Source organism: Periplaneta americana, chromosome 6 (assembly GCF_040183065.1).
Source record: "Periplaneta americana isolate PAMFEO1 chromosome 6, P.americana_PAMFEO1_priV1, whole genome shotgun sequence".
Taxonomy (NCBI): domain Eukaryota; kingdom Metazoa; phylum Arthropoda; class Insecta; order Blattodea; family Blattidae; genus Periplaneta; species Periplaneta americana.
Window position 1 is genome coordinate 98,605,672 of NC_091122.1, and position 26,413 is coordinate 98,632,084.

The 26,413-nt window shown below is 37.0% G+C and overlaps 1 protein-coding gene across 2 annotated transcripts in view; it reads left to right on the forward strand.

Moving 5' to 3' along the window:
• Positions 1-838: 838 nt before the first annotated feature.
• Positions 839-26,413, forward strand: part of LOC138701540 (lysosomal alpha-mannosidase-like) — a 123,784-nt gene continuing 98,209 nt past the window's right edge. For both annotated transcript variants that reach the window (XM_069828539.1, XM_069828538.1), the window contains exon 1: positions 839-1,102. In XM_069828539.1, coding sequence (XP_069684640.1) covers positions 968-1,102 — 135 coding nt within the window. In that variant the 5' untranslated portion in view covers positions 839-967. The remainder of the gene's footprint in view (positions 1,103-26,413) is intronic.

Genomic DNA, 26,413 nt, shown 5'->3' on the forward strand with positions numbered 1-26,413 from the left:
AGGAGAAACAGTCCTGCAGATGTGAATTTGTTAATCGTGATCGCACTTCGATCTTGAGGTATTTCATAAGTGAGAAAGTTTTTTTTAGCATACATTGGGTGTTCCTAATATAGCTAGACATTTGAAAGAAACACTGCGCATTATTTGGAGTCTTTTTGTTCTTCTGCCTCCCCAATATTTCAGCGCTAAGGAGGACTGCAGATCTATCAAATGAAGTTCCTCACGAGCAACCATATTGTTCTCTTGAATAATCTTGATTTTTCTGATCAAGTCCACACTAGATTGAAAGGGGTTATAACCCATGAAATACCAGAAGCCCTATTAGGTGGCTTAAATAGATGGATAAGAACACTATTTGTTCCGGCTGTAGAACAAAGTTTGAATTGAAAAAAGGATCTCGGGAGCGATAGTGCTCGCTAGCACATTTTTACTCTCATGACGCCTGGTGTAGAATAATATTATAGTAGACGGGAAAATAATTAGATTTACTGTCCAGTTCATGGGAATTCTGTCGTTTTTAATCTCCTTTTCGTCCATCTTCAAGACCTAAGAGGAGTTCAAAGAAAACTTATGCTAAAAACACATTTCTCAGTTCCATAATGAAAAATACAACATAAAGGTGCCGGAATCGTTCCGCCAGAAAAAAAAGCCCTGCCTATACAATTTTTTAATTTGTTAGATTAGGCCTACAGCAGCATGGAAGTGAAATACTAGTTTGATGCACTGTACACATCTCGCGGTCGATTGAAAATGGACGCAGGGTTGCCAAGTTTCAATCAATAAACATGCATGAGGATAAACAGGAGGTATTTCGGACTGACGAAGTGACGAAGCAGGTCAGATCAGCTGACCACGTTGGTGCTGGCGCTGGGATCTGGCGGCTCTGGATGAGTTTGTTAGTAGCGACAGTGCGACAGTAGCGGGCAGAAGCTTGCTATACACTGGTAACATCGCAAAGTATCTCACGATGAGGATCTGGTTTGTGTTGACTTCATTGTGCTTAGTCGTGACTGAAAGTTTCTTCATTCCTCTTGAAGACGATTTTCTTGTGAAAGCGTATTCCACCAGAGAAAAAAAAGATACACCAACTTGTGGATATGAGGTTAGTACTGACAGTACGGTATGCTATTTGTTGTTTTGCAAGAAAGAGAAGGGGTTGCTCGTACTCCCTCTCTTCTGCCTATCATTTAAAAGTTGTATTTAAAATTTTAAATATTATAATTTTTAAATATGAGTGAGAGACTCTTAATTTGTTACATTCTGAGCATTTGATACAGCAAAATTAATTTCAATTAAAAATGTCATTCAAAATGCGGTTCTATCATCAGTACGTACGGTACCACTGAACTTCATGGCCGTGCACAAGGGGGGAATTGGGGGTTTAACCTCCCATTTTGGGACAATCAGCGACACCAACAACTTGTGGATATGAGGTTAGTACTGACAGTACGGTGTGCCATTTGTTGTTTTGCTAGAAAGAGAAGGGGTTGCTCATTACTCCCTCTCTTCTGCCCATCATCGAAAAGTTGTATTTAAAATTTTAAATATTATAATTTTTAAATATGAGTGAAATACTCTTCATTTGTTACATTCTGAGCATTTGAAACAGCAAAATTAGTTTCAATTAAAAATGTCATTCAAAATGCGGTTCTATCATCAGTACGTACGGTACAACTGAACTCCACGGCCGTGCGCAAGGGGGGAGTTGGGGGTTTACCCCCCCCCCCATTTGGGGACTTCGGTTCTATCATCAGTACGTACGGTGCAACTGAACTCCACGGCCTTCCGCATGGGGGGAGTTGGGGGTTTAACCCCCCCATTTGGGGACAATCAGCGAATTAAAAGTGTGTAATGTGTTGTTTAGTCAACTGTTCGAAGTCAAGCCTGAACCTCACAAGTGATACCAAAAGGCACCACTTATGAGGCAACTAGGCCAAGAGATAATGGGGTATGTTGGCCAGTTCCTTTTCCCCTCCTTTGCATACATAGCTGATTAGCTACATATTACATTAATCAGACTTCAGATGCATACAAACAATTGTTCTTCCTCTGACACATATCGTCAAGTGGGAAGTACTGCCTGATAATAGAGGTATATGTCAGCCAGAATCTCAATCAAAGGATAGTGTGTAATGTATACAATTTATATTTTATTTTGTCCCCATTCATTTCCTCGTAAGGCCTATTTTTCATAATATTACCCTATATTAGAGATACTTAATAAACATTGTAATAAAAAGGTTATTATGAACTACTTTTTGAAAAAAAAAAATCTCTCCTTCAAAACTCCTACATTTGTAAAAATTCTGCGCATGCCCTTAACGTGAACTTTCTATATTGTAAAAATGTAGAGCCAGAAATGAATTGTAAAGAATTTCTGGTTCATTAAAAATATTTTATAAATTATTATTTACGTAATGAGCAGGGACCGGAAGTTTAGGGATTATGAATCATTAAAATAGGCATCATGAATAGCTAAAATACGCAATAAAAGACAGAAACCTTGCACTAGACCGTTGCCTACGCTATAGTCTTCAAGGCCTCTGCATTGCTGCGATAATCGATGTCAGAACTGGCGCTATTGACGTAGTTGCAAATGCACCGCTAGACGGCAGGCGATTACACCCTATTTATACATTGCTTTCAATGGTGCAGTTGTTAAATTAATCATATTTCATGACACAGCATGAAATAAAATTAAGAATTTGAATAGTTATAACCAAGATATATTATTTTAAGTACGATTTATGTGAAAAATTGCATTGCAATAAATTTTCTACAATTTTATGTTGTTCAAATTACGGGCAGTATGCCTAACATTATCAACTTGGATGGCTACAGAAACCTGGTTTTGGATCTGGCCCTGTTGGTTCTGGTTCTGACCTTGACTCCATACTCGATACACGTTTTATGTCAAAACCTACTACTATCACCACAATGACTTACCTAGCCAACTACTACTATTACTACTACCATCACCACTATTACTACTAATAGCAATAGCAGTGGTCATGTGGTAATAACAAATTGTATTGTACAGACTTTGTTAAAGCCATTGTAACAGATAAAGAAACATGTTACAATAGATCAGATATTATATTTGCACTTTCCACAAAGGGATTTCGGCGGCAAGAAAAGCTTTACATAAGTCGAATGCAAATTGTGATTTTCGACTCGATGTTACAATTACTGTTGGAAGCAGAGAAATCTTCTTCCCAGTAGGCTTGGAAAGTGCATTTTTGTGTTTGGTTGTACTGATATGTTGCGAAATGAAATATTTAGATAGCTACAACAACGTCGCAATGAAAACTGAAAGAAAAATATCCGTTAAAAATAACGTTAGACAAGCGATAATTAAAACGCTTACTGTTATACATTTTTGCATGGCAGCACTCATTGTTGCAAAGAGAATATGAACTGACTGAAAGACAATAATATACATTCGGTGAAGTCACTTTCATTGTAGCGTTTATAGAAATAAATTAAAATATACCTGTAGACAATTTTTAATAATAATAAATTAATAAATAATAGGTAAATAATCAAATAAAGGCAAAAAAAAGCATTTATTTTGTAAATTAGGCATTTATTTTTAAAAAGGCAGAAAAGTCAAAATAAAACTGTGACGTTTCAATCAGAAAGATATAATTCAGAATGAAGATAGATTTAACACATTTAAAAAGGCATTCTGCCAAAGTTCCGTTATGAGTAAATTTCATTCTTTCATTCAAGAGTAGGCCTATAAATGCAAAAGAATAAAAATTGACTAATGTGTTTTCAGTCGTATGATAAACAATTAGGCTATTTGTACTGAAGGGAATTTTTACCATTCATATTCACAAATTTATTTATAAGAAAATGCAAGATTCAAGTATTCAACAATATATTTCTGCCCGAGATTTGTGTTCATCGGAGTCTGAAATAAGGCTCACTTCAGTTTAACGATAACAAATCCCGTTGCCTAAACTGTTTCGTTTTCGTTCGAGGTTTAAAATTACGTTTAAGACTCTAATGCATATTGTTGTGACTAGATTTTGGAGAATGAAGAACAAGACTTCGAAACTAGTCAGCTGAGGTAAATTCTAAATATTAACACAGTAAAGACGTTGGAAATTTAATCAGTGATATACAAGGTGTTAAAAGTGTATATAGGAAAATGAAGATGCATATTGTTGTCAACATTTAAAGGACTCTGAAAATTTTGCATCTTCATCTGTATTTCAATTAATTACATTGTCGTTAATCTATTTCACATCCTTATATTTATATTTTAATTGATTCAATTGTTATATTTCATCACTTGTTGTTATCACTTCATTAGGTCTAGGCTACATTTGAAGAGTCCACTGCAAAAAGGGGGAATGTCGTAAATTTGTGAAAAATGAGATGAAGGTTCAGTACTATAGATCAAAGGGAGTAGAATACAATACACTTTGTTGCACTGCAAGAAAGATTATAGTGTGCAGATCTAATCGTGTTGACGAATTGGTATACAACACAAAAAGGGAGAATGTCAAAGTTCAAATTTCATTTCTTGCAAAATGAAATAAATTCGACATTTCCCCTTTTTTGCAGTGGACCCTTCATTTATATTATACCTATAATTAAACTCCTCTAGAATGTTCTACCTCAACATAGCCTATTCTTAATGTATTTTTAATTTCAGGAGCCCTGTGGTCATTTGTATTTCTGTAAATTGATGTCTGTGTTAGAATAAGAATTGTTTATAGAAATAATAATAATAATAATAATAATAATAATAATAATAATAATAATAAATCATGCCGTCCACACCTGTGGAGTAACGGCTGGCGCGTCTGGCCGCGAAACCAGGTGGCCTGGGTTCGATTCCCGGTTGGGGCAAGTTACCTGGTTGAGGTTTTTTCCGGGATTTTCCTTCAATCCAATATGAGCAAATGCTGATAACTATCGGTGCTGGACCCCGGAGTCATTTCACCGGCGTTATCACCTTCATTTCATTCAGACGCTAAATAACCTGAGTTGCTGATAAAGCATCGTAAAATAACCTTACTTACTTACAAATGGCTTTTAAGGAACCCAAAGTGTTCATTGCCGCCCTCACATAAGCCCACCATCGGTCCCTATCCTGTGCAAGATTAATCCACTCTCTACCATCATATCTCACCTCCCTCAAATCCATTTTAATATTATCCTCCCATCTAAGTCTCGGCCTCCCCAAAGGTCTATTTCCCTCCGTGTCCCAACTAACACTCTATATGCATTTCTGGATTCTCCATACGTGCTACATGCCCTGCCTATCTCAAACGCCTGGATTTAATGTTCGTAATTATGTCAAGTGAAGAATACAATGCGTGCAGTTCTGCGTTGTATGCCTTTCTCCATTCTCCTGTAACTTCATCCCTCTTAGCCCCAAATATTTTCCTGAGAACCTTATTCTCAAACACCCTTAATCTCTGTTCCTCTCTCGAAGTGAGCGTCCAAGTTTCACAACCATACAGAATAACCGGTAATATAACTGTTTTATAAATTCAAACTTTCAGATTTTTTGACAGCAGACTAGATGACAAAAGCTTCTCAACCGAATAATAACACGCATTTCCCATATTTATTCTGCGTTTAATTTCCTCCCGAGTGTCATTTATATTTGTTACTGTTGCTCCAAGATATTTGAATTTTTCCACCTCTTCGAGAGATAAATCTCCAATTTGTCGTAAAATAACCTAATAAAAAAACAATCATGCCGATAACAATAAGGGGACCTTGGACCTTCGTTATAAACAAAAGCGGAAACTGTTACCACGGAAAAGAGTAGGTCCTATGTCGCATGATAAACAGTTACCCCATGTTTTGTGATAATAAGTTTAGCCGATTCTGTACTATTGTGTATTTTTTAAGAAATTCTGTGAGATAAAAAATTCACTCTTGATAAAATTAAATAATTAGTCGTTACAGTACCGATACCTATTTTCTACGAACGTGTCTTTCACATCGTACATCATGATTGGTGCATGAGAAAATTATTAGAAACGACACGGAGTGACAATTCCAAGTCGCTTTACCAAGTCCGTAAGAGGATTCTTCTAACTCTTTTGGATCGTATTGTACTATAGTCGAAAAATGGATTCATTACGATCCAGAAACAAAAAATAATTTCTAGTTCCCTTCCTTCCCAGGGGTGTGCTGGCAATACTTTAACAATAGACTCGAAAAAAAAGAAAAAAAAAAAAAAAAAAAGGAGTGGCCAACGAATAGCTATGGAGCAGCGGAAGGGGAAAATAGACCTAATGCTTATTATTTTTACATTGTTTACAATAATAATACAGCAGCAGGTTGCAAACTGCCCTTTCGTTCACCTATGCCTATGGATTCATCTCAGCTGCGAGACGCACTGGAGTGTCAATAGCGAGGCGATGATTTCTCAACCAGGATAGCACAAATAGGACAGCGTCGCATTCTTTCATAGGCTTGCCGATAATAATCTATAGTGCGCGGTAAAAAAGGGGTAAGTCAGAAATTGATGGTTTTGAGTACTTCTTCAGAGGGTATGAAGGGCATAGTGTCTGTCCTCTTCCATAATGATGTAGAGCGTCAGATTTACAGCCCATCATAATGATACAGGGGGGAAAGGAACTGGCCACCCTACCCCATTATCTCCTGGCCTAGTTGCCTCATAAGTGGTACCTTGTTGGTATCACTTGTGAGGTTCAGACCTGCCTTCGGACAATTGACTAAACAACATAATGATATTGGTCCTCATATCAAACTTTGCTTTAACTCTACTCAAAACTTGCAATTTTATAACCAGAGCTAGGAAGTTGGTATACCGAAACTATTAAGTTGTGTGAGCTTGGATTATATCTCTACCGGATGAAAAGTTTAGTGTCGCAGCTCTCAATGTCAATGAACCAGAACGACAAACATGTATAGCTGTCAAAAGAAAAAGTGGCCGCACTCGTGAACAGCGAATATTTTCTAAGTCCACTTCGGATCACAGTGATGTTACACGATGCTCGCGCTTGTAGAAGCAGTTTCGGAACTATGGAGTCACTCGATATCTGCGTCTCATAGAGTAGCGGTAGAGTGCTCGCTTAATGATCCGAAGGTTATGAGTTCGAGCTTTGTTCAAGTTATCATTTTATTTTGTTATCATTCTTTAGAGATATAAATAATATTCAAGTTATCATTTGTAGTCTGCTATCGTTCTTTAGCGATATAAATGACATTCAAGTTATCATTTATATTGTTGTCGTTCTTTGTATGTACGTATGTATTATTCATACTGCAAATGGGTAAATACCCGGTGGCATTGGTAACTAATTACACTCAATAATGACAATTAATAATAAATTAATAATAAAAAAGTAAAAGTAAAGGTATCCCCGTAACATGCCATGAAGGCACTTGGGGGGGCATGGAGGTAGAGCCCCATGCTTTCCATGACCTCAGTACTAGAATGAGGTGGTGTGGTCGGCACCACGCTCTGACCGCCTTTTACCCCCGGGAAAGACCCGGTACTCAATTTTATAGGAGGCTGAGTGAACCTCGGGGCCGTTCTGAAAGTTTGGCAACGAGAAAAAATCGTGTCACCACCAAATTAATAATAATAATAATAATAATAATAATAATAATAATAATAATAATAATAGTAATAAAATAATAATAATAACATTAATATAATAATATTAACAAGGAGCATCCTAAATTAAATGAAGGACGATCACTTAAAATACCATTTAAAGTTAATCAAATTTGTATCTCAACCCTAAGTTCTAACCAAAACCCATGAGTATGATATGTCCATACATGCAGAAGTACCTGCTATCAATCACTGCACTGGAACTACGACACATTTTCACTGACACTATCCTGATTTCACTAACACTTCAAAAATATTTCACTGTTCAATTACTTTGCACTACCACTATAAACTATAAAACTTCACTGACATAACAAACTTCTTCACTGATACAACACTTCAAATAACAAAACATCAATTACACCCTTATAATATACTACCGTCTATTAGTACCGTAAAATCCTTAAGCCTATTTTTAAATATATTTTTGGTTATTGGTAAAGCCTTTAGTAAGTCTGCAGGTAAAGCATTCCAGTCCCTGATAGTACGATTGAGAAAAGAAAACTTTCTAGTGTCCGTCCTCTATCTTCTTTCCCTCATTTTATGTGGGTGGTCGCTCCTAGAAGAGTTAAGCCCGGTTCAGACGGTGCTTGTTTTCTTGCGTGTTTCCTTGCTGGCTAGCAAGCTGGGTGCCGTGGTGAGTACGGTGCGGTGCTGGCTCCCGTGTTGGCTACGGTGATGGTTGTTGTTCTCACGGAGCTCGCTCTTATCACAGTTCAAATTGGAAAATCATCTGCTGTTTTAATCTGTTGCCAACACTCGTGTCAAAAAGAATCTAAACAGTGAGAGGAAAACAACTAAAGTCCTACATTAACAGTAGTAAATGTCTTAATAAGGTAATTACGCCATAAGTGCAAAACAGCTAAGTCCGATATTTAATTTTTGTTTCTTAGAAACTAAAAAATATAGAAAAAAAAAACAGATTTAGTTGGAAAACAACGAACATGGCGACATGGTTTCAGTGGTGATACTATATCATCATCTTTGGTTCCAGCCTGCAAACCAACTCGAAACAGCAAGAAACCTACCTCGAAATCCAGCAAGCTAGTCACCAAAGCAGCGCATTACTTCCAGCAAGCGAGCACGCAGGATAGCCATCAGCTCAGCTATCTTGGAATCCATCACGGAAACAAGCACCGTCTGAACCGGGCTTAATTTGGCGGCTGCAATCTATTTTTTATGTCTCTCCAGGCAGGTTCACCTCTGTATGTTTTGAACATTGCGCACAATCGAATTCGCGTTCTCCTGTCCTTGAGTGTGTCCCATTTTAATGTTGAATTATTATGACAACGCTTGAGAGTCCGTTTTTAATCTTTTTCAATGTCTTAATATTATGTTCTAATCTGTAAGGATCCCAACATGTAGCACCATATTCAATTACTGGACAAACTAGTGATTTATATGCAATCTCTTTGGATTTATCAGAGCCTTTTCTTAGTCCCTCATCACAAAGTGTAATGCTCTCCATGCTTTTCCCGCTGTCAGCGAGATCGCTGCTAAAAGTTATTCCTAGGTATTTACATTTGTTAAATTCCGGAATGGTTTCACCCCCTAACCTATACGATGAGATTATTTCTTTTTCTTGTAAAACTGACGGCTTTGCTCTTTAGAGAATTTATTTTATTTTGTTGGCCACTCCCCAATCGTTTATTCTATTGAGGTCATTCTGAAGAAGAGTAGTATCTTCATTACTTTTTATTTCCCTGTATACGATACAATCATACGCGAATAAGCGAACCCTGGACAAGATATTAACTGGCAGATCATTTACAAAAGGCAGGAATAGAAGGGGCTCCAAGACACTCCCTCTGGGTCTCCGGAAGTAATTTCTATTGGGCTCAATAATTCCTCCCCCACTCATACTCTCTGAGTGCGACAAGTTAAAAATTCCTTGATCCACTGGAATACTCTGAAGTCAACCCCCGTTGATTATAGTTTAGCCAACAATATGTCATGTGGGACTACATCGAATGCGCGTGAAAAGTCAATAATCACTGCATCTACTTGGCTATTTGAATCTATTCCGTCTGCTAAATCCTGACATACAGTTACTAATTGACTCTCACATGAGTAGCCCCCCCGAAACCCATGCTGACAATTACGTAACCAATTTGAAACATTCCAATGCTGCCTTAAATAAGCTGAAATCAAGTGTTCCATCTGTTTAAAAACCACAGAGGCACGGCTGACTGGTATGTAATTTTTTGTCTCTGAGCGAGACCCTGACTTAACTTATAAATTGGCACCACTATTCTATCTTTCCAAATCTCGCGGGACAATACCATTGTTTATTGATATTCAAATATATGCACTAGATAGGGAATCATGGCTTCCCCTCCCAATTTTAACGTGTCTCCGGCGATACCATCAGATCCTACTGATTTATGAGTTTTCAATTTAGAGATCTTTCTCCTTATGTCTCTAGGCTTGATAGAAAACTGACCCGTATTTTCCACAGAAGCTAAGTTAGGTATTATAGCCCTCATCCCCAAAACAGTGGCATAATATAGCAATAGTATAAATAATATTCAGGGTATCATTTATATTCTGTTAGAGTTCTTTGACGTTATAAATAATATTCAAATGATATCATTTATATTGTTATCGTTCTTTAGCGATGGTAAATCATATTGAAGTTATCATTTATATTGTTATCGTTTTTAGCGATATAAATAATATTCAAGTTATCATATACATATTGTTATAGTTCTTTAGCGATATTAATATTATTCAAGTTATAATTTATAATCCATTATCATTATTTAGCGATATAAATAATATTCAAGTTATCATTTGTATTCTGCTGTCGTTCTTTAGCAATGTAAAATAAATAATATTCAAGTTATCATTTATATTCTGTTATCTTGGAAAGAGAGAAGACTGTTCAGTAATCTTTATATGAAAAGACGAGTCAAAGTCAGGATAGGAGAAGAAATGTCAGAAGGAAGTGAAATTGGGAGAGAAGTACGTCAAGGATGTCCTTTATCACTCACCCTGTTCAACATCTACTTGGAGGATTTAGTAAAGAACTGTTTTTAGAACATGGGAGGAGTGATAGTACGAGGAAGAAGAATAAAGTGCATAAAAAACCTTGAAAGCAAAGACATTTTCATCAAATTGAGCAGTAATCAATGCTGTGTAGTCGGCCTCGGTAGCGTAACTTGCATAGCGCTGACCTTCTATGCTCGAGGTTGTGGGTTCGATCCCGGCCCAGGTCGATGCCGTTTAAGTGTGTTTAAATGCGACAGGCTCATGTCAGTAGATTTACTGGCATGTAAAAGAACTCCTATGAGACAAAATTCCGGCACACCGGCGACGCTGATATAACCTCTGCAGTTGCGAACGTCGTTAAATAAACCATAAGTTTTTAACATGACAGCAAAGATACTTGGTAACCATAGAAACAACAATGATCAGGCCCGGATTTAGGTATAGTGCCGCCCCTAGGCAGTGCTAAAATTTGCCGCCCCCCCAACTCCCATAAACAATTTATGAGCAGCTATTATACAGGTAATATTTAGTTTAAATTAGTTTTAAATGAAATGTTACGAGTACAATTCAGAAAACAATAAATTACTGGAATCAAAATATATACTTGTGAAGCACTTTCTTTACTTTGATGTTGTCATCAAAGTCGATCTGATGAAGTACACCTCGCGCGAAAGATCTGAAAGCTTCGAGACCGTTGAGATTTAAACGGTAGATGACGGTTTCTTGTCAGGCGTACAGTTGTCAAAAAAAAAAAAAAAAAAAAAAAAAGTGGCCGCACTCATGAACAACGAATATTTTCTAAGTTCACGTCGGGTAATGGCGATGTTACACGATGCATGTGCTTGTAGAAGCTGTTCCGGAACTATGTAAGTATTCCGTACCTGCTTTTCGTAGACCAGCGGTAGAGTGCTTGCTTAATTATTCGAAGGTTGTGGGTTCGGGCCTTTTTCAAATTTTCATTTTATTTTTTAATCGATCTTTAGCGATATAAATAATATTCAAATTATCATTTGTATTCTATTATCGTCCTTTATCGATATCAAGTTATTTATATTTTGTTATCGCTCTTTCAGCGATATAAATAATATTCAAGTTATATATTTTTTGTATTCTGTTATCGTTCTGTAACGTTTCAGTATTCAAGTTATTTATATTCTATTATTGTTCTTTCGCGATATAAATAATCTGTATTTTATATAATTAGTATAATACAAATAAACATTTTTCTTTGTAAAATAGGTTATTTTATTTAAATAATTAAATATATAGTATATAATATCTTATATTAATTAAACAAACCGATATTTATCATTTATACTCTGTGATACTGTATAAATAATATCCAAGTTATTTATATTGTTACAGTTCTTTAGCGACATAAACAACATTCGAGTTATAATTTATATTCAGTTATCGGTTTTTAGCGATATAAATAACATAAACTTAATATTAGGTTTGGAACAATACAGTTGCATAATACTGATGTTAGTTTTTTTCTTTTTATATGATTACATTATACTATCTTGAACTACAATAAAATGAAAAGGAGCGACGAGGAATTGAACCTGAGACGTTGACATCTAAATTCCGACGTTCTTCCGCTGACCTATGAGAGCACAAGTGCGGAAACATATGCGGAAAAATTGACCCAATCCCCCTCCAAGATTATCTGATGATTTGTAGAAGCTAGCCCAGGATAAGGGGGGGCAAAGGCTAATTGGTATTTCCCGGTCTCTGATCGGGTCAAACATCCTGATAGAACTATTATTTAACCCTTCCGGTGAATTTCGGTGAAGTCTGAGGGTCCAATTAGTCAAATCTACTCTTCTAATCTCCACGCCTGGGCCCCCTGGGATCTAATAAAATGCGAAAGAAACAGTTGTGTGCGGAAAGCAACGGGAAGTTACTGCATTTATCCTTCCCAAGAAAAACTGCAAACATGAGCAAAGGAAGCTTTTAATATGAAAAGGAGCATCTTCTGCAGACCTCTGGAAAAAGTCTAAGGAAGAGACTAGTGAAGTGCTTTGTGTGGAGTGTGGCATTGCATGGGTAAGAAATGTGGATGTGGAGAAGAACGGAGCGTGTGAAGTGGACAGACAGAATAAGAAATGAAGTTGTGTTGGAAAAAGTGGGTGAAGAAAGAATGATGTTGAAACTGATTAGAAAGAGAAAAAGGAATTGGTTGGGTCACTGGTTGAGAAGAATAATAGACGACATTAAGATATATGGATCATATGCGGAGACTAAGAGGTAGGCAGAAAATAGGAAAAATTGGAGAAAGCTGGGTTTGCAATGAGAGACCTGCCCATGGGCAGAACACTTATGTATGAATGTTCAGAATGCCTGGAATATCGTGTCTAAGAACAGTCGCTATTTGCAAAGACTAGTCGATTCCATACCCACTCGACTGCAAGGTGTGATCAAGATAAGGGAAAGATAGACTAAATATTGAATCGTGGCTTTTTGTTTTGTTTCTCGAACGCTTAATTGTTTGAATGTTCTAAGGCAGACGCCAGTAAGTTTGTTTTGTGTATGCCACGAAAGACATTTTTGTTGAGAATAAAATCTTTTTTCTTTCCATTTGCAGCCACAATGTCATAATGATAAAGTTATGGCATAATACATTAATGAACCTGATGTTAATTACTAAAATAATCGTAAAAGAGAAAGGAGCAATTATGTATATTTTGTCTCTCTCTCGCTTAAAAATAAAACAAAAAACAACATAAAAGAACTAGATTGTATTCGAACGCAGGACCTCACGAATACCAGGCCGGAATGCTACCGTTACACCATCAAGTAACACACGGAATACTCTAATTATAACTGTAGATATCAGGCAACGTGGTCAAACAACATGTAACATCGCCTGTCTCCGAATTGTAGCGAAGATACCCGAAGGGAACTTCATTTCTGGAGAGCTGCCACTTTTTCTTTTGACAACTGTACATTCCACTTGCAAAACATTTCTCTCTTTGTCAGTCGCTTGCTCGCTATAATATGCGCTTGTATTATATTACGGAAGTATTCAGTTGTAGCATTTTTAAGCGTGTGTAATATTGTACCCTATAAAAATCGTTTATGTAGAGTTAAAGTGCGTGCGTGCGTGTATATATGGTATTGGTATTGTACTAAATTGTGTATGTAGATTATATAGAGTTATTTAAATCGTGTATATAGAGTACAGTGCGTGTGTGTATATACAACATTTCAATTGTGTATATGCAGTTAGTTTAAGCAGGACGAATAGGTTTAAGTGTTTGTAAGTTGCAAGTAGACCTATTGTTACGGAAATGGCTCCAGTTATTTCAAAATTAAAAGGAAAGAAGTTTCATATCAAACTAAAGAGGTTACAAACAATGTACTAGTATTTACGTCTAAGGAAGCTTCTCAAGGGACAGACATTCCTCTACATGAAGTTCAAAAGCGAATGACAGTGGCTACAGGCGTGTCTCGTAGTAGTGTCCAAAAAATTGTGGCAGAAGCGAAGAAAATAGATAGTGGTAACGGTACGTGTTTCGAAACGCCGGATAAGAAGAGAACAATTAAAAGTAGTGTCTTAGAACTAGACGCGTTTGATGAAAGTGTGGTGCGTAGGATAGTGTCGATAGTGAAGGGATGGGTTGCCTCCAGAAACATAAATTGTAAATTAGGTTCAGTAAGAGAACTATGTGAGCAGAAATTTAACAGTATGGCTGAACTCGATTGGCGTCCTCTTTGTGGGGGGGGGGGGAATAGAACAAGATTATATGGACCGGGAAGTACTGTTTGATGACATCATAGACCCAATTATCATAAATCTCGGTGGTATCGACGACGACAGTGATTCAGCTATGAGATGAGATGGAAGGGATAGCAGCTTAAGATAAGAGGTCAATGTTTTCAATTAGATGTTTAGAGCGTATTTGTTGTTTGCACTCTGTCCCCCCCCCCCCGCTTCTCCCCAGTGACGTCAGCCAGGCTTTCAGATCTTTTGCGCCAGCTGTACATCATTCTCGATGTAAAGAAATATATTCAAACTTGTTCATTGTTGAAACAAAATTGATTTGTGAAAGGCAAGTTGTGATTTATTTTTAAACATTGGTTTTGTTGATGGTATAATTATTGCGAGTATTTCCTAATTCGATAGGAAGTATAAAGTAAATTGAAAAATAAACTCCAACTCTTAATGGAATAAACTTTTCATGTTGAATTATATACGATAGTGCACATGCTAGAAAGTGATTAAACAGTGTTGTTGATAATATTATATTGGAAATGCAACAGAGTTGTGGTTACTATCCATAGCGATAAATAGCTGATAAACACACATCCAATTTGATTTTCAACAATGGATTCTTGTTTATACAAGCAGTTAAATTTAAGCAGTTTCATAGTATTATAACGTGATACCGACATTAAAATATAACTATGCATCTGCACACTTTCCTTTTACTCTCGCCGCGACCGCTACAATGCGATTACAAAACAATATCCGACTTCTACAAGGTGTTCAAGAACAAATTCAGAAAAGATTTACCAACAAATGTTTTAAAAACAAATTTCACTGTTAAAAAAAAAAAAAAAAAAAAAAAAAGAGGAAAGAGAAGGAAAGAAAGAAAATGCCGCTCTAGGCAACTGCCTAGATCTAAATCCGGCACTGACAACGACGTCATCTCATCATATTATGTTATATACTTCAGCGCTCTACGATTGTTTATTGTTTCCAAATCACGTAAGCATGAACATGAAAGTTTGTAATTTGGAAACTTTCATGTTAACGTCTAACGGTAATGTTAATGTCGGTGTTTATGTGAATCATTGTGAATGATCCTATTTGGTAACCTGACGGCACACTTCTGTGTTTATTTTACGTTTATGTTTAATTTTCATTGTGAATGGGTCTTAAGTCAGCTGACGGCAACGATATAAATATATTAACATTTTCGCATATTAGCTTCTGGCATTACATTCTACTCGTGATTTATTATGTAACAGGATATAGTACGCGTTAGCTCTGATTGATATGTACATACGTACAGTCCCCCAAAAAGGAATGAGGCGCTGAAGTATTCCTAGTCCCAGACAGAAGACACTGCGCAAGAACGGAGCACAGATAGGGTCTACACAAGATAACACTTAACTGAGTTATTTAAATTCATTTATTTGGTTTCTTGTTGAAACTAGTGCCGAAACACACTTGAAAAATTGCAAGAAAATATAAAAAATAAATAAATAGGTTTATATACTTGTAAAAATCGTGCACTACATAACATAGAAATTTGGACCTTCATGACGAGATCGACAAGCAACACAGTCCTTCCGTTTGATCTCAATTGATTAGGCGGCTAGAGCTTCTGCGTGTCATGCGGAAGGCAGCAGGTTCGAGACTTGTACTCGCGAAATTTTTTATTTCCTTAATAACGTTAAAACAGAGTTCTAAAAAGTCCTGGGATTAAGCGGCCGAGCGCGCGCACAATGAGATTGGTGTTTGGTAACTGTTATTGGTCACAGAAAATACAAGGTTAAAAATTATAATATTATAAATAATATAATGACTATATTTATTATGAAAAAATACATATTAAAAATACCCGAATCAGCGACATATTGTAAAAATAATATTATAATTTGGTCTTACTAGCCTATGTCATTGTAAATGGGTTAGTTTTTCTTTTTAATAATAATAATAATAATAATAATAATAATAATAATAATAATAATAATAATAATAATGACTTTTAGAATGTTTTAACAACGAGTAACAAGGCTGATTTTAAGTAGTAATAACAATTTTATTATATTTAAATACTGACCATATGAGCCACCGTGACGAGTGGAGACAAAAGCATTTATCTGCCTTTGATCTCACTGCAGACAGGTATGTTCCAAAATACTGACAAACAATGCTATCACGACAAGGACCAAGACTGGGATCGTGACAGGAACCACGACAAGCACAACAAGGACCATCACAGGACAATGGTGCTTGTCGTGAACCTTGTCTTGGTTCATGTCTTTTGTTATCGCGATTCTTGTCGTGATCCTTATCGTCATTCTTGAAGTTGAGCTTATCGTGATGCTTATCTTTATCCTTGTTGCCTTTGTCATGATTCTTAGCTTTATCCTTGTTGTCTTTTGTTGTGATCTTTACCGTGATCCTTGTTGTCTTTGTCAAGATCCTTATCTTGATATTTGTCTTTGTTGTGGTTCTTATCATGGTACTTTTTGAGTTATGGTCCTTATGGTTCTTCTTGCCTTTGCCATGGTTCGTGTCATTATCCTCATCGATCTTCTTGTCGTGCTCCATGTTGTGATTCTTATCGTGGTCTTTGTTGTTGCCTTTGTCTTTGACTGTCATTCTTATGGTCCTTATCTTTGTTTCTTATGGTCCTTATCGTGATCGTAATCCATATCGTGATCCTTGTCGTAGTCCATTTCGTGGTTCTTATCGTGATTCTTATTGTGCCATTTGTCGTGGCCCGTGTCGTGATCCTTATTGTGATCCCAGCCGTTGTTCTTGTCTTTGATCCTCATCATGGTCCTTATTGTCTTTGTTGTGGTTCTTGTCGTGGTCCTTATCGTTGTCCTTTTGTCTTCCATGTCGTGATAGTTTGTCGTAATGCTTGTCGTGGTCCATGTCGTAATCCTTATCGTGGTCATTGCCACTGTCCTTGTAGTGATCCTTATCGTGGTCATTATCATTGTTTTTGTAGTGGTCCTTATCGTGGTCATTGTCCTTGTAGTGGTCCTTATCGTAGTCATTGCTAGTATCCTTGTAGTGGCTCTTATCGTGGTCATTGTCATTGTCCTTATAGTAGTCTTTATTGTGATCCTTATCGTGGTCATTGTCATTGTCGTTGTGACCCTTATCATAACCACTGTCACTGTCCTTGTAGTGGTTCATGTCTTGATCCTTATCGTGGTCGTTGTCATTGTCCTTGTAATGGTCATAATCGTGGTCATAGTCATTGTTCTTGCACTGGTCCTTATCATGATCCTTATTGTGGTACAGTTTCCCTGGAAAAGAATGAGACGGTTGAATATTCCTTAAGTCTCAGTTGTAAGACACTGCGCATGATCGGAGAACAGAGCACTGATACACAAGATAACGAATATTGAGTTACTTAAATTCAGGCTATTTGGCTTGTTACTAGCATCGTTCCGAAATTCACTTCAAAAACTGCAAAAAATATGATAATATTACGTAAATAAAAGATAAATATATATTATAAATCTTGTAGTTAAATTGACAATGGACCTTCATAACTAGATTGACACTCCGCACAGAAAGGAAAACTTTCGTGTCGTTTCAATAGCTCAGGCGCTAAGACTTCTGCATGTGGTGTAGAAAAGAGCGAGTTCGATTCTTAGTCTACATCAACGACTTTTTTTTTGTCTAAATAACGTTGAAATAGAGTTTTACAAAGTCCTAAGATTAAGTGTTAATGATCACAGACAATACAAAATTACAAGTTATAATATTATAAACGTTAATCTAATGAATGCATTTATACTCGTACAAACACACACACACACAATACATACAATGTAAGTGTATATATATTAAAAACTAACAATTAAAATGAAGCAAATTAAGCTTTCAGGAATAACTCCCTGTAAAGTTAATTTGAATAATTTCGAGGGAAAAATTGTTCCGGGGCCGGGTATCGAACCCGGGACCTTTGGTTAAACGTACCAACGCTCTCCCACTGAGCTACCCGGGAACTCTACCCGACACCGATCCAATTTTTCCCTCTATATCCACAGACCTCAAAGTGGGCTGACAACCGTCAAGCAACCAACATTTGAGTGCACACTAACTCTGTGTGACTTTAAATTGTGGTTTTCTGTTACGTACAGTGACGTGTGTTATGCAAATTAAGCTTTCAGGAATAACTCCCTGTAAAGTTAATTTGAGTTATTCCTGAAAGCTTAATTTGCATAATACACGTCACTGTACGTAACAGAAAACCACAATTTATAGTCACACAGAGTTAGTGTGCACTCAAATGTTGGTTGCTTGACGGTTGTCAGCCCACTTTGAGGTCTGTGGATATAGAGGGAAAAATTGGATCGGTGTCGGGTAGAGTTCCCGGGTAGCTCAGTGGGAGAGAGTTGGTACTTTTAACCAAAGGTCCCGGGTTCGATACCCGGCCCCGGAACAATTTTTCCCTCGAAATTATTCAATTAAAATGAAATTTAAAAATATTCCTAAGCCACACAGACAAACTTTTACAAAGGTTTAGAGTCCTTAGGTTATGTCATTTGCTGAGTAATTATTATAATATTTTATTAGTAGCTTTCCCAAATGTGTAAGAAATGCACTCGCACAAAACAATTTTTGTTAAAAGTGTGGCTTTGGATTATTTCATTCTCACCCCTTCAGTTGATTTTAACTATTTTATCTACGTGTTTGCAATAGTGTTTAATTTAATGTGCATTTAATTTTATTCATGTTATGATTGAATGAAAAGTACTGTTGCAGTTATTGACTAATTACATATATTAATACTAATTATTAAATACAATTATGTTAAATGACCAATTGCCCCTTATTTCAATAATTCTATATCATGTTAAATAGCCATTGTCTACACTAAAGTATTATCGTCATCCCTCATTTCTCATCGTTATAGCTCTAGTTGAGGCTGGATATGGGGCTAGATCTGCTGGCCGTTTGGTTGGTGTTCCTGGAAGTACAGCCGCGAGGTGGGTTCACCGTTACCAAAATTCAGGGGAGGTCGAAAATCGCCCTATTCCTGGGCGTCCGCGGATTTCTTCATTGGAAGAGGCTGCTCTCTTATTCGAGACAGTTCGACAGGACCCCTTTCGGACTGCTAACGAAATAAGAACAGCATCTAACTTTCCCGGTTCTTCACAGACTGTGATTAGCAGGTTGAGGAACCGCGGTATTAGGAGCCGGAGGGCTGCGCAAATGGAAATATTGGGGGAAGCACAAGCTGTCGATCGTCTTGCCTTCGCTACCAATCGTGTGGATTTCGTTTGGGGAAATGCAATTTTCTCTGACGAAACAACCATCTCGAGTGATTACGAAGTTCCTGTCCGTGTCTATCGTGAGGACATGATCAGCGCTATGTGCACCGACGTGAAAGATCGGGGCGCTTTAGCATATCGTGTTGGGGTGGATGTCTTACGATGGACCTGGCGTTAAAGAACGCATCAATGGCCGGTTTAATGCGGGAACTTACGAGCACATTCTGGAAAATATATTCCTTCCTTCCGCCCGAGAATGTTTTCCCAAAGGAACATTGCTGTTCCAGTAGGATAACTATCCCGTGCACTATGCCGCAAGCATTCAAAGATGGTTTCTAAGGAGATCCCAGAGTGAAATCATTAATTGGCCTCCGAAGTCACCTGATTTGAATGTCATCGAACATTTATGGACGGAATTGAAAAAGAGAAGAATAGCCACCTAGGCCCACCGACGCCCTCAAAATCGAGACGAATTGTGGAATCAAGTTGTTGACACCTGGGAAGATCTCGCCGGGGATCAGAACTTATTCCACAATCTCGTGACATCCATGCCGGATTGACTTAAAGTTGTAATAGAAGCTGATGGCATGTGGACAAGATTTTAAGTTAACAGGTCTCTTTTTGTTTCTTATGATTTTTGTATGAGGAAGAATACTTTTAACTTCCAAGTAAGACTGATTTTTTTTTGACGAGGTTCAGCCCACTTGTAAGACCCAGAAATTGGGCATAAATTATTCTATATATTTCGACAAATTAGACAGTCGAGGAACTCTAAAGAAACTACACTTCAATTAAAAAAAAAGTTTTACCTGGGATCGAACACGAGAAATTTCGGTTATACAGTGGAACCGACACGCTACTATATGAGCTACCGAGATAAGACAGTGACAGCAGCAGTCCAGAATGTAGATCCCATAGCAGGCACTTGCCATTCGGTACAGAGAAGCAATGGTATTTTGTGACTCGAGCTATGTTATGAAATCGTGGCCTTAAATGGTTATCTTCTTCGTGATCCTTATTCTGGTCCTTGTCCTTGTTGTGGTCCTTTGTAACCCTTCTTGTTATACTTCTCATGGTACTTATTGTTACGTCGATATCGAGTGAACCGCGCTGTAGAACTTTAACTTCCGACGACCAAGAGTCGTCTCATTCCTTTTAAGGGTAACTGTACATACTGTGATCTTTACCGTGGTAATTTTCGTTGTTCTTGTCTTTGTATTGTCCTTGTAGTGGATCTTATCATGGTCCTTGTTATTTTTGTCGTGGTCTCTATCGTAGTGTTTCGTAGTCCATGTGATCATTATTGTAGTCCATGTCGTGGTCGTTATCGTGAACTGTGTCGTGGTCCTCGTCTTTGTTCTTTTCGGAATCCTTATAGTAGTCCCTATTGTCTTGTTTATCGTGGTCCTTGTTGGTTTTGTCGTGGTCCTTATCATGATTCTGTTTATTGTAATGATCCTTATCGTTTTTCTTGTTTTTGTGATGGTTCTTATCGTGGTATTTGTTGTTTTTGTCATGACTCTTATCGTAGTATTTGTCTTTGTCATGCTCCTTATTGTGTTTTTTTTTGTCTTTATCGTGGTCCCTTTCTGGTCCTTGTTGAGATCCATATCGTGGTCCACGTCGCAGTCGTTATCATGATCCTTGTGGTCCATGTCTTGGTCCTTGTTCATATCGTGGTCTTTATTGTGATCATTATTGTCGGCACTTGTCGTGACCCTTATCGTGGTTCTTGTCGTTGTCCCTGTCTTTGTCGTCATGGTCCTTAAAATAATCGTTGTCTTTGCAGAGATCCTTATTGTCTTTCTCATGGTCCGTATCATGGTCCTGGTTCTTGTTGTGTTCGGGTTGTGTGAATCGTTTGACACCATTGCGAACGTTCTATCGTTTGCATTTCGAGTTACATTGCCTTGGTTGCTGCATAACCCGCCAATCTGTGCCTCAGTCCCCCCCTATCTGTGACTGATATGTACATCTATTATCAGGCAGTTATCTCACTTGACGATATGTGTCCGAGGAAGAACAATTGTTTGTGTGCATCTGAAGTCTGACTAGTGTAATATGTAGCTGAACATGATGAATGCAATGGAGGAGGAAAAAGAACTGGCCACTCTACCCCATTATCTCCTGGCCTAGTTGCCTCATAATGGTGCATGTTCGTGTCACTTGTGAGGTTCAGACCTGTCTTTGGACAGTTGACTAAACAACAAGATTGTATCACTAGATGACGTCACGTGCTCCAAATTAAGGTCATAGTGGATACACTGAGCCTTCGTCTCTCGATCGCCGTTTACTTCATTGGAATATGTCGTGAAGTTTAGAAATTATAGGCGTGACAAAACTCGCCTGGAAATGTGTTCTAAAATTCTTAGGAAACTTCATATTAATTTGCATCTTTTGATCACATTATCATCTCAAATTCAAACTTGGAACATAGTTAATACATGAAATTTGGTATCCATTACGATATCATTCCTAAAAATAATCACTTCAACCATTAAAGAGTCTCTGGCAATTCTGGAAAACCATTTATACCTAATATCATAATTCCCCCTCTCCTTTTTTGTTAGTGTGTCCTTGTAATAAATATTATATTATTTCTAAAATTCATGTTCTATGTTCACGCAAATTTGACTCATCTACTTACTGTAATCAAGTTATTATTTTTGTATGCGTAATATATTGTGTCTTTGCCAACCCAGGATGCCTGGGCAGACGATTTTTTGGAAATAAATTATATATAAGAAAATTAAGGGGCGCATTCTTTTCATTCATTTTTCAAAGTTATATTGGATGGCCTTGAAAAGTTACATACATTTCTTAGTTATGTCATATCATTTGAAGGCTCACTCCATAAGCTTTTCAATGACACCTGTTCTACAACTGTATCTTTAATGGTCTTGAAAATATAACATTTTAAAAATTGGTCTGCATTAAATTTTGACATACATTAACAGCTAATTTTCAAAGATCGATACTTTGAAAAACCGATCACTAAGAGAATCTAAAAAAGACCACTTTCCATACACAATTACATCCTCTAAATGTGGAATAAGCTTTGTTAAAATCAGAAATGCAAAGGCTGAGGCTTGCAGATTTTTGTGTCATGATATGATATGGGATGACCCAAATGCGGGTCTTCCTGGTCGTGGGATCAGCATGATGCAGGGCCACGCTGAGACATCATAGGACAATCACAAGACAACAAACACCCAGTCTCGTGGAAGGAAGATACATTTCTTCCATTGCCCACGACGGGAATCGAACTTCCACCGAACGTCTTGGTTGCATATAGTCACAATACACGAAACAAAGTACATACAGCAATCTTTTTTCCAGTATGATAGAACTTAATTGTTACGAAACGCGTAAAATGTAGCCTAGCTATAATGAGATCGTGTAACCTTCGTGACATTGATTTTTTTTTTATTAACTATCCATACAGAGTTCAGTCGAGCTCACAGCCCGCAAAACTTGGCAAGAAGACAGTAGCGTCTACTGTATTATAACTGTATTAATGAAAAAAGTTTGTGGCCTCAGTTTCGAGTGAACTCATAATAAATGTCAAGAAGAATGCGTCAGGTCATTTTTGAGCGACTGATATCCTGTAATTAAAAATGTATTTTGTTTTGCTTTATTCTCATTTCGTTTTTGAATCGAGATCAGAATTGAGTTTCAACGGCCGCGGCCAATAAATCATTTCATTTGTGTTAATTTTAAATTAAAACTATAGTAGTTGCTGACATCGGGATATAATCCCTATATGAAACTAAGTGAGATTCGAACCCGTACCTCAGCTCGTGCGTCTCTTTAGTTATATCAAGTGCTCTAGGTTCAGAACAATAGTTCTTATTCAGTCGAAACTATAATTTCAAATATCAATTAAGTCACAAAGATAGGCCTAGGCCCAGGGGTATATTTCAGGTCTGACGGGCCATGGCGGCACCAAGGTCGGGCGGCGCCAGGGCACTTTTCTGATTTTCATATTATTGTCAAATTGTGCAATTATAATAAAAATCATATTTTTTCATATTTGAACACTGTCATAGTGAAGTGTACTACCTTTGCATCTAGATTCGAACCCATGTATTTTCGTCTGACATTTTACAAGTATTCCTGTGGAAATTGTGGTGGTGGTGGTGGTGGTGGTGGTGGTGGTGGTGAAAACAATTACTGCCGGTACTACCAAAATCCCAGAGTCTGGGCACTTTTTTGTTTAGAAATACACCACTGTCTAGGCCCAATCTTTAATTTAAGCATATTAAGGGTGAAAGTACCTAATAGGGATCTAAGCTGACAAATCAATGGCAATTTAAAATTAAATTACACCAACTGCAATATTAGTAATATATCCCTCACAACTCGATCAGTTGAATGAACTTCGATTGTCCACGGAAAACCAATATCAGACTTACAAGGCAACTATTAATGAGCTTATGTCGAAACCTACCCTTAAATTGCGCCCAAAGGTCTCCATAGCAGAGAGACAGCCATAAAACTTTTTTAACTGCCCATATTGACTTAAGGATATGAAAATATTTGAAATGTTGCATTGAGAAACAAGACGCATACTGGAATTGAGTTGACATTCTTTGTGAATGCTCACGCTGTCACCTAGGCTGTCACGTACGTATATGCGAGATAATAATGCACACTCAGCGTTCTTCGCAAGCGAAGCGTCACAATTTTTCGGTAATCATTTATTCAAGCTTTTATTTTGTATGTATATCAAAAGATGTGCGCATTTTGAGGCGAGGTTTCAACATGAGCTCAATAACAATTCCTTTGCAAATGCAGAATCAATGAAAGCCATATCACTTGTTAAAACTGATAAAATCAATGAATATTTATGATGGAATAATATTAAATATTCACAATATAAGAAGTATATATTTATAAAATGAACTATAAGTTCATAATAAGTTATATCACTTCCCAACAAAAGTTTAGGCTACATACAATTAGCATGGAAGCAAATACAGTGAACAAATAAACTAATAAACTAATTATTAATTCCTATCAAATTGTGAATGTACATTTCATTTTATAAGAACAGTGGAACTCCCCAAAATAATAATAATAATAATAATAATAATAATAATAATAATAATAATAATAATAAAATTGAAGTTTATTAATTTTAAAGCGACACTGGTGTATATAAAGAGAGATCTAATACTATACAGTGGAACATTAAATCGAAGAATATCTCAGAATTTGTGGTTTTCAATCCATAAAAACAGTAGGCGACGTCATGCCAAAATGAATAACTGTAAGGAGAAAGTTAATACTATTTAATTATTTACATGTTAATAAACCTCATCAATGTTGCTTAAAAAATTAGTCCCTTAATAACATTTATATTGTCGTATCTAAGAAACCCCACCTCGTTATGAGTATCTACACTTCCACTGCACAGTTAACTTCCTGTACCAGCTGAAGTCATGCTGGAAAAATTTATTTACTGTCAGACAACTTTATGTGAGAGGAAGTACTGTGATGATGCAAAAGATGAATTCCGAAATTTTCGCGGAAACACACGTTTTCAACACTACCGGTAGCGAAAAAGTGAGTTCAGGTGTGTCGTTTGTCTCCTAAACTGTTTGACGGATTTTGTTCATATTCAATATCTACGAATAAATTTATCCAGGAATGTTGCACATCAAATGGATTTTTGTAACAAAAAAATAATAGATTTTTACTTTATTCGAGGTCAAAAGCACAAAATGGTGTTCAACTCGAAATCCACACTAACGATTTTTTTTATATCTTTATTTACTGTATAAGGTGAAACGATAAGTGAAATGAGCAACTGTGTAAGTCTTCAGGCCCCAGTGTGTCGGAGCAATTAATTATAAATATTATATGCAGAATAATTTATACTTTCGGTTGTGAATTATTTCGAATTTTCATCCTACGTCTAGCCACAATCCTTATATATTAATGCCCGAAGAGTCCTTCATTGTTACGATAAGTTTCCTCTTTGTTCTAAAATCATCTTTGTCCCTCGCGGGTGAACAACTAAAGGGATCTAGAATGGAAAAAGACTAGGTTATTCGGACTCTTGTAATAAACCTCTAATTTACATTTAATAGTTTCCTATGTTCAAATGTTTATTTTCGCAAAGAAACACAAATATTAGAACTTACACGAGGATCATTTTATAAGTCATGACAACTATGTTATATCTTCCGAATAACCAAAGATTTGGTTAATTCAGTATATACGTTTGAAAATATGTTGCACACTGTACGGAATGCCACCGCCAGATTGCGTGTGTGTGCATTGGTGGCTAGTTGACAGCACATGCAAAAGTTAGTATGCTAGAGGCTGTGCTCAAAGATGAACGTAAGTAAAGTTGAACAGCGGTCATACGTGAAAATTGCAGTTCTTCGTGGCAGAAATGCTCGTCAGTGTCATTCTGAGCTACGAGAAGCAATTAATTGAAGAAGTCGCTGCGTAGGAAGCGATTTGTAAACAGGACATCTAAACAACGTTTCGACGAGAGGTAGTACACATAGACGAATCACGCAAAGCCGATGGTATTCAAAGTCTGCATCATCGTTGGCAAAAATATGTGGAAGCCTTGGGGGATTATTTTGAAGGATGTTAGCTGTGAGTAATGTACTTTGTTTCCTTTTGTACATAATAAAACGATGATTTCTATTTACGCATCTTTCAATTTCCCTTACCCATTGCCTCCCGTACTCGGACCCAATTTTGTACTAGCATTGCGAAGAACATTCCAGTGACCTTCAATCGTATATAGTGAATTTACATTTCTACAGCTTTATTTGGTAATATAATATAGTTGCCATGACTTACGAA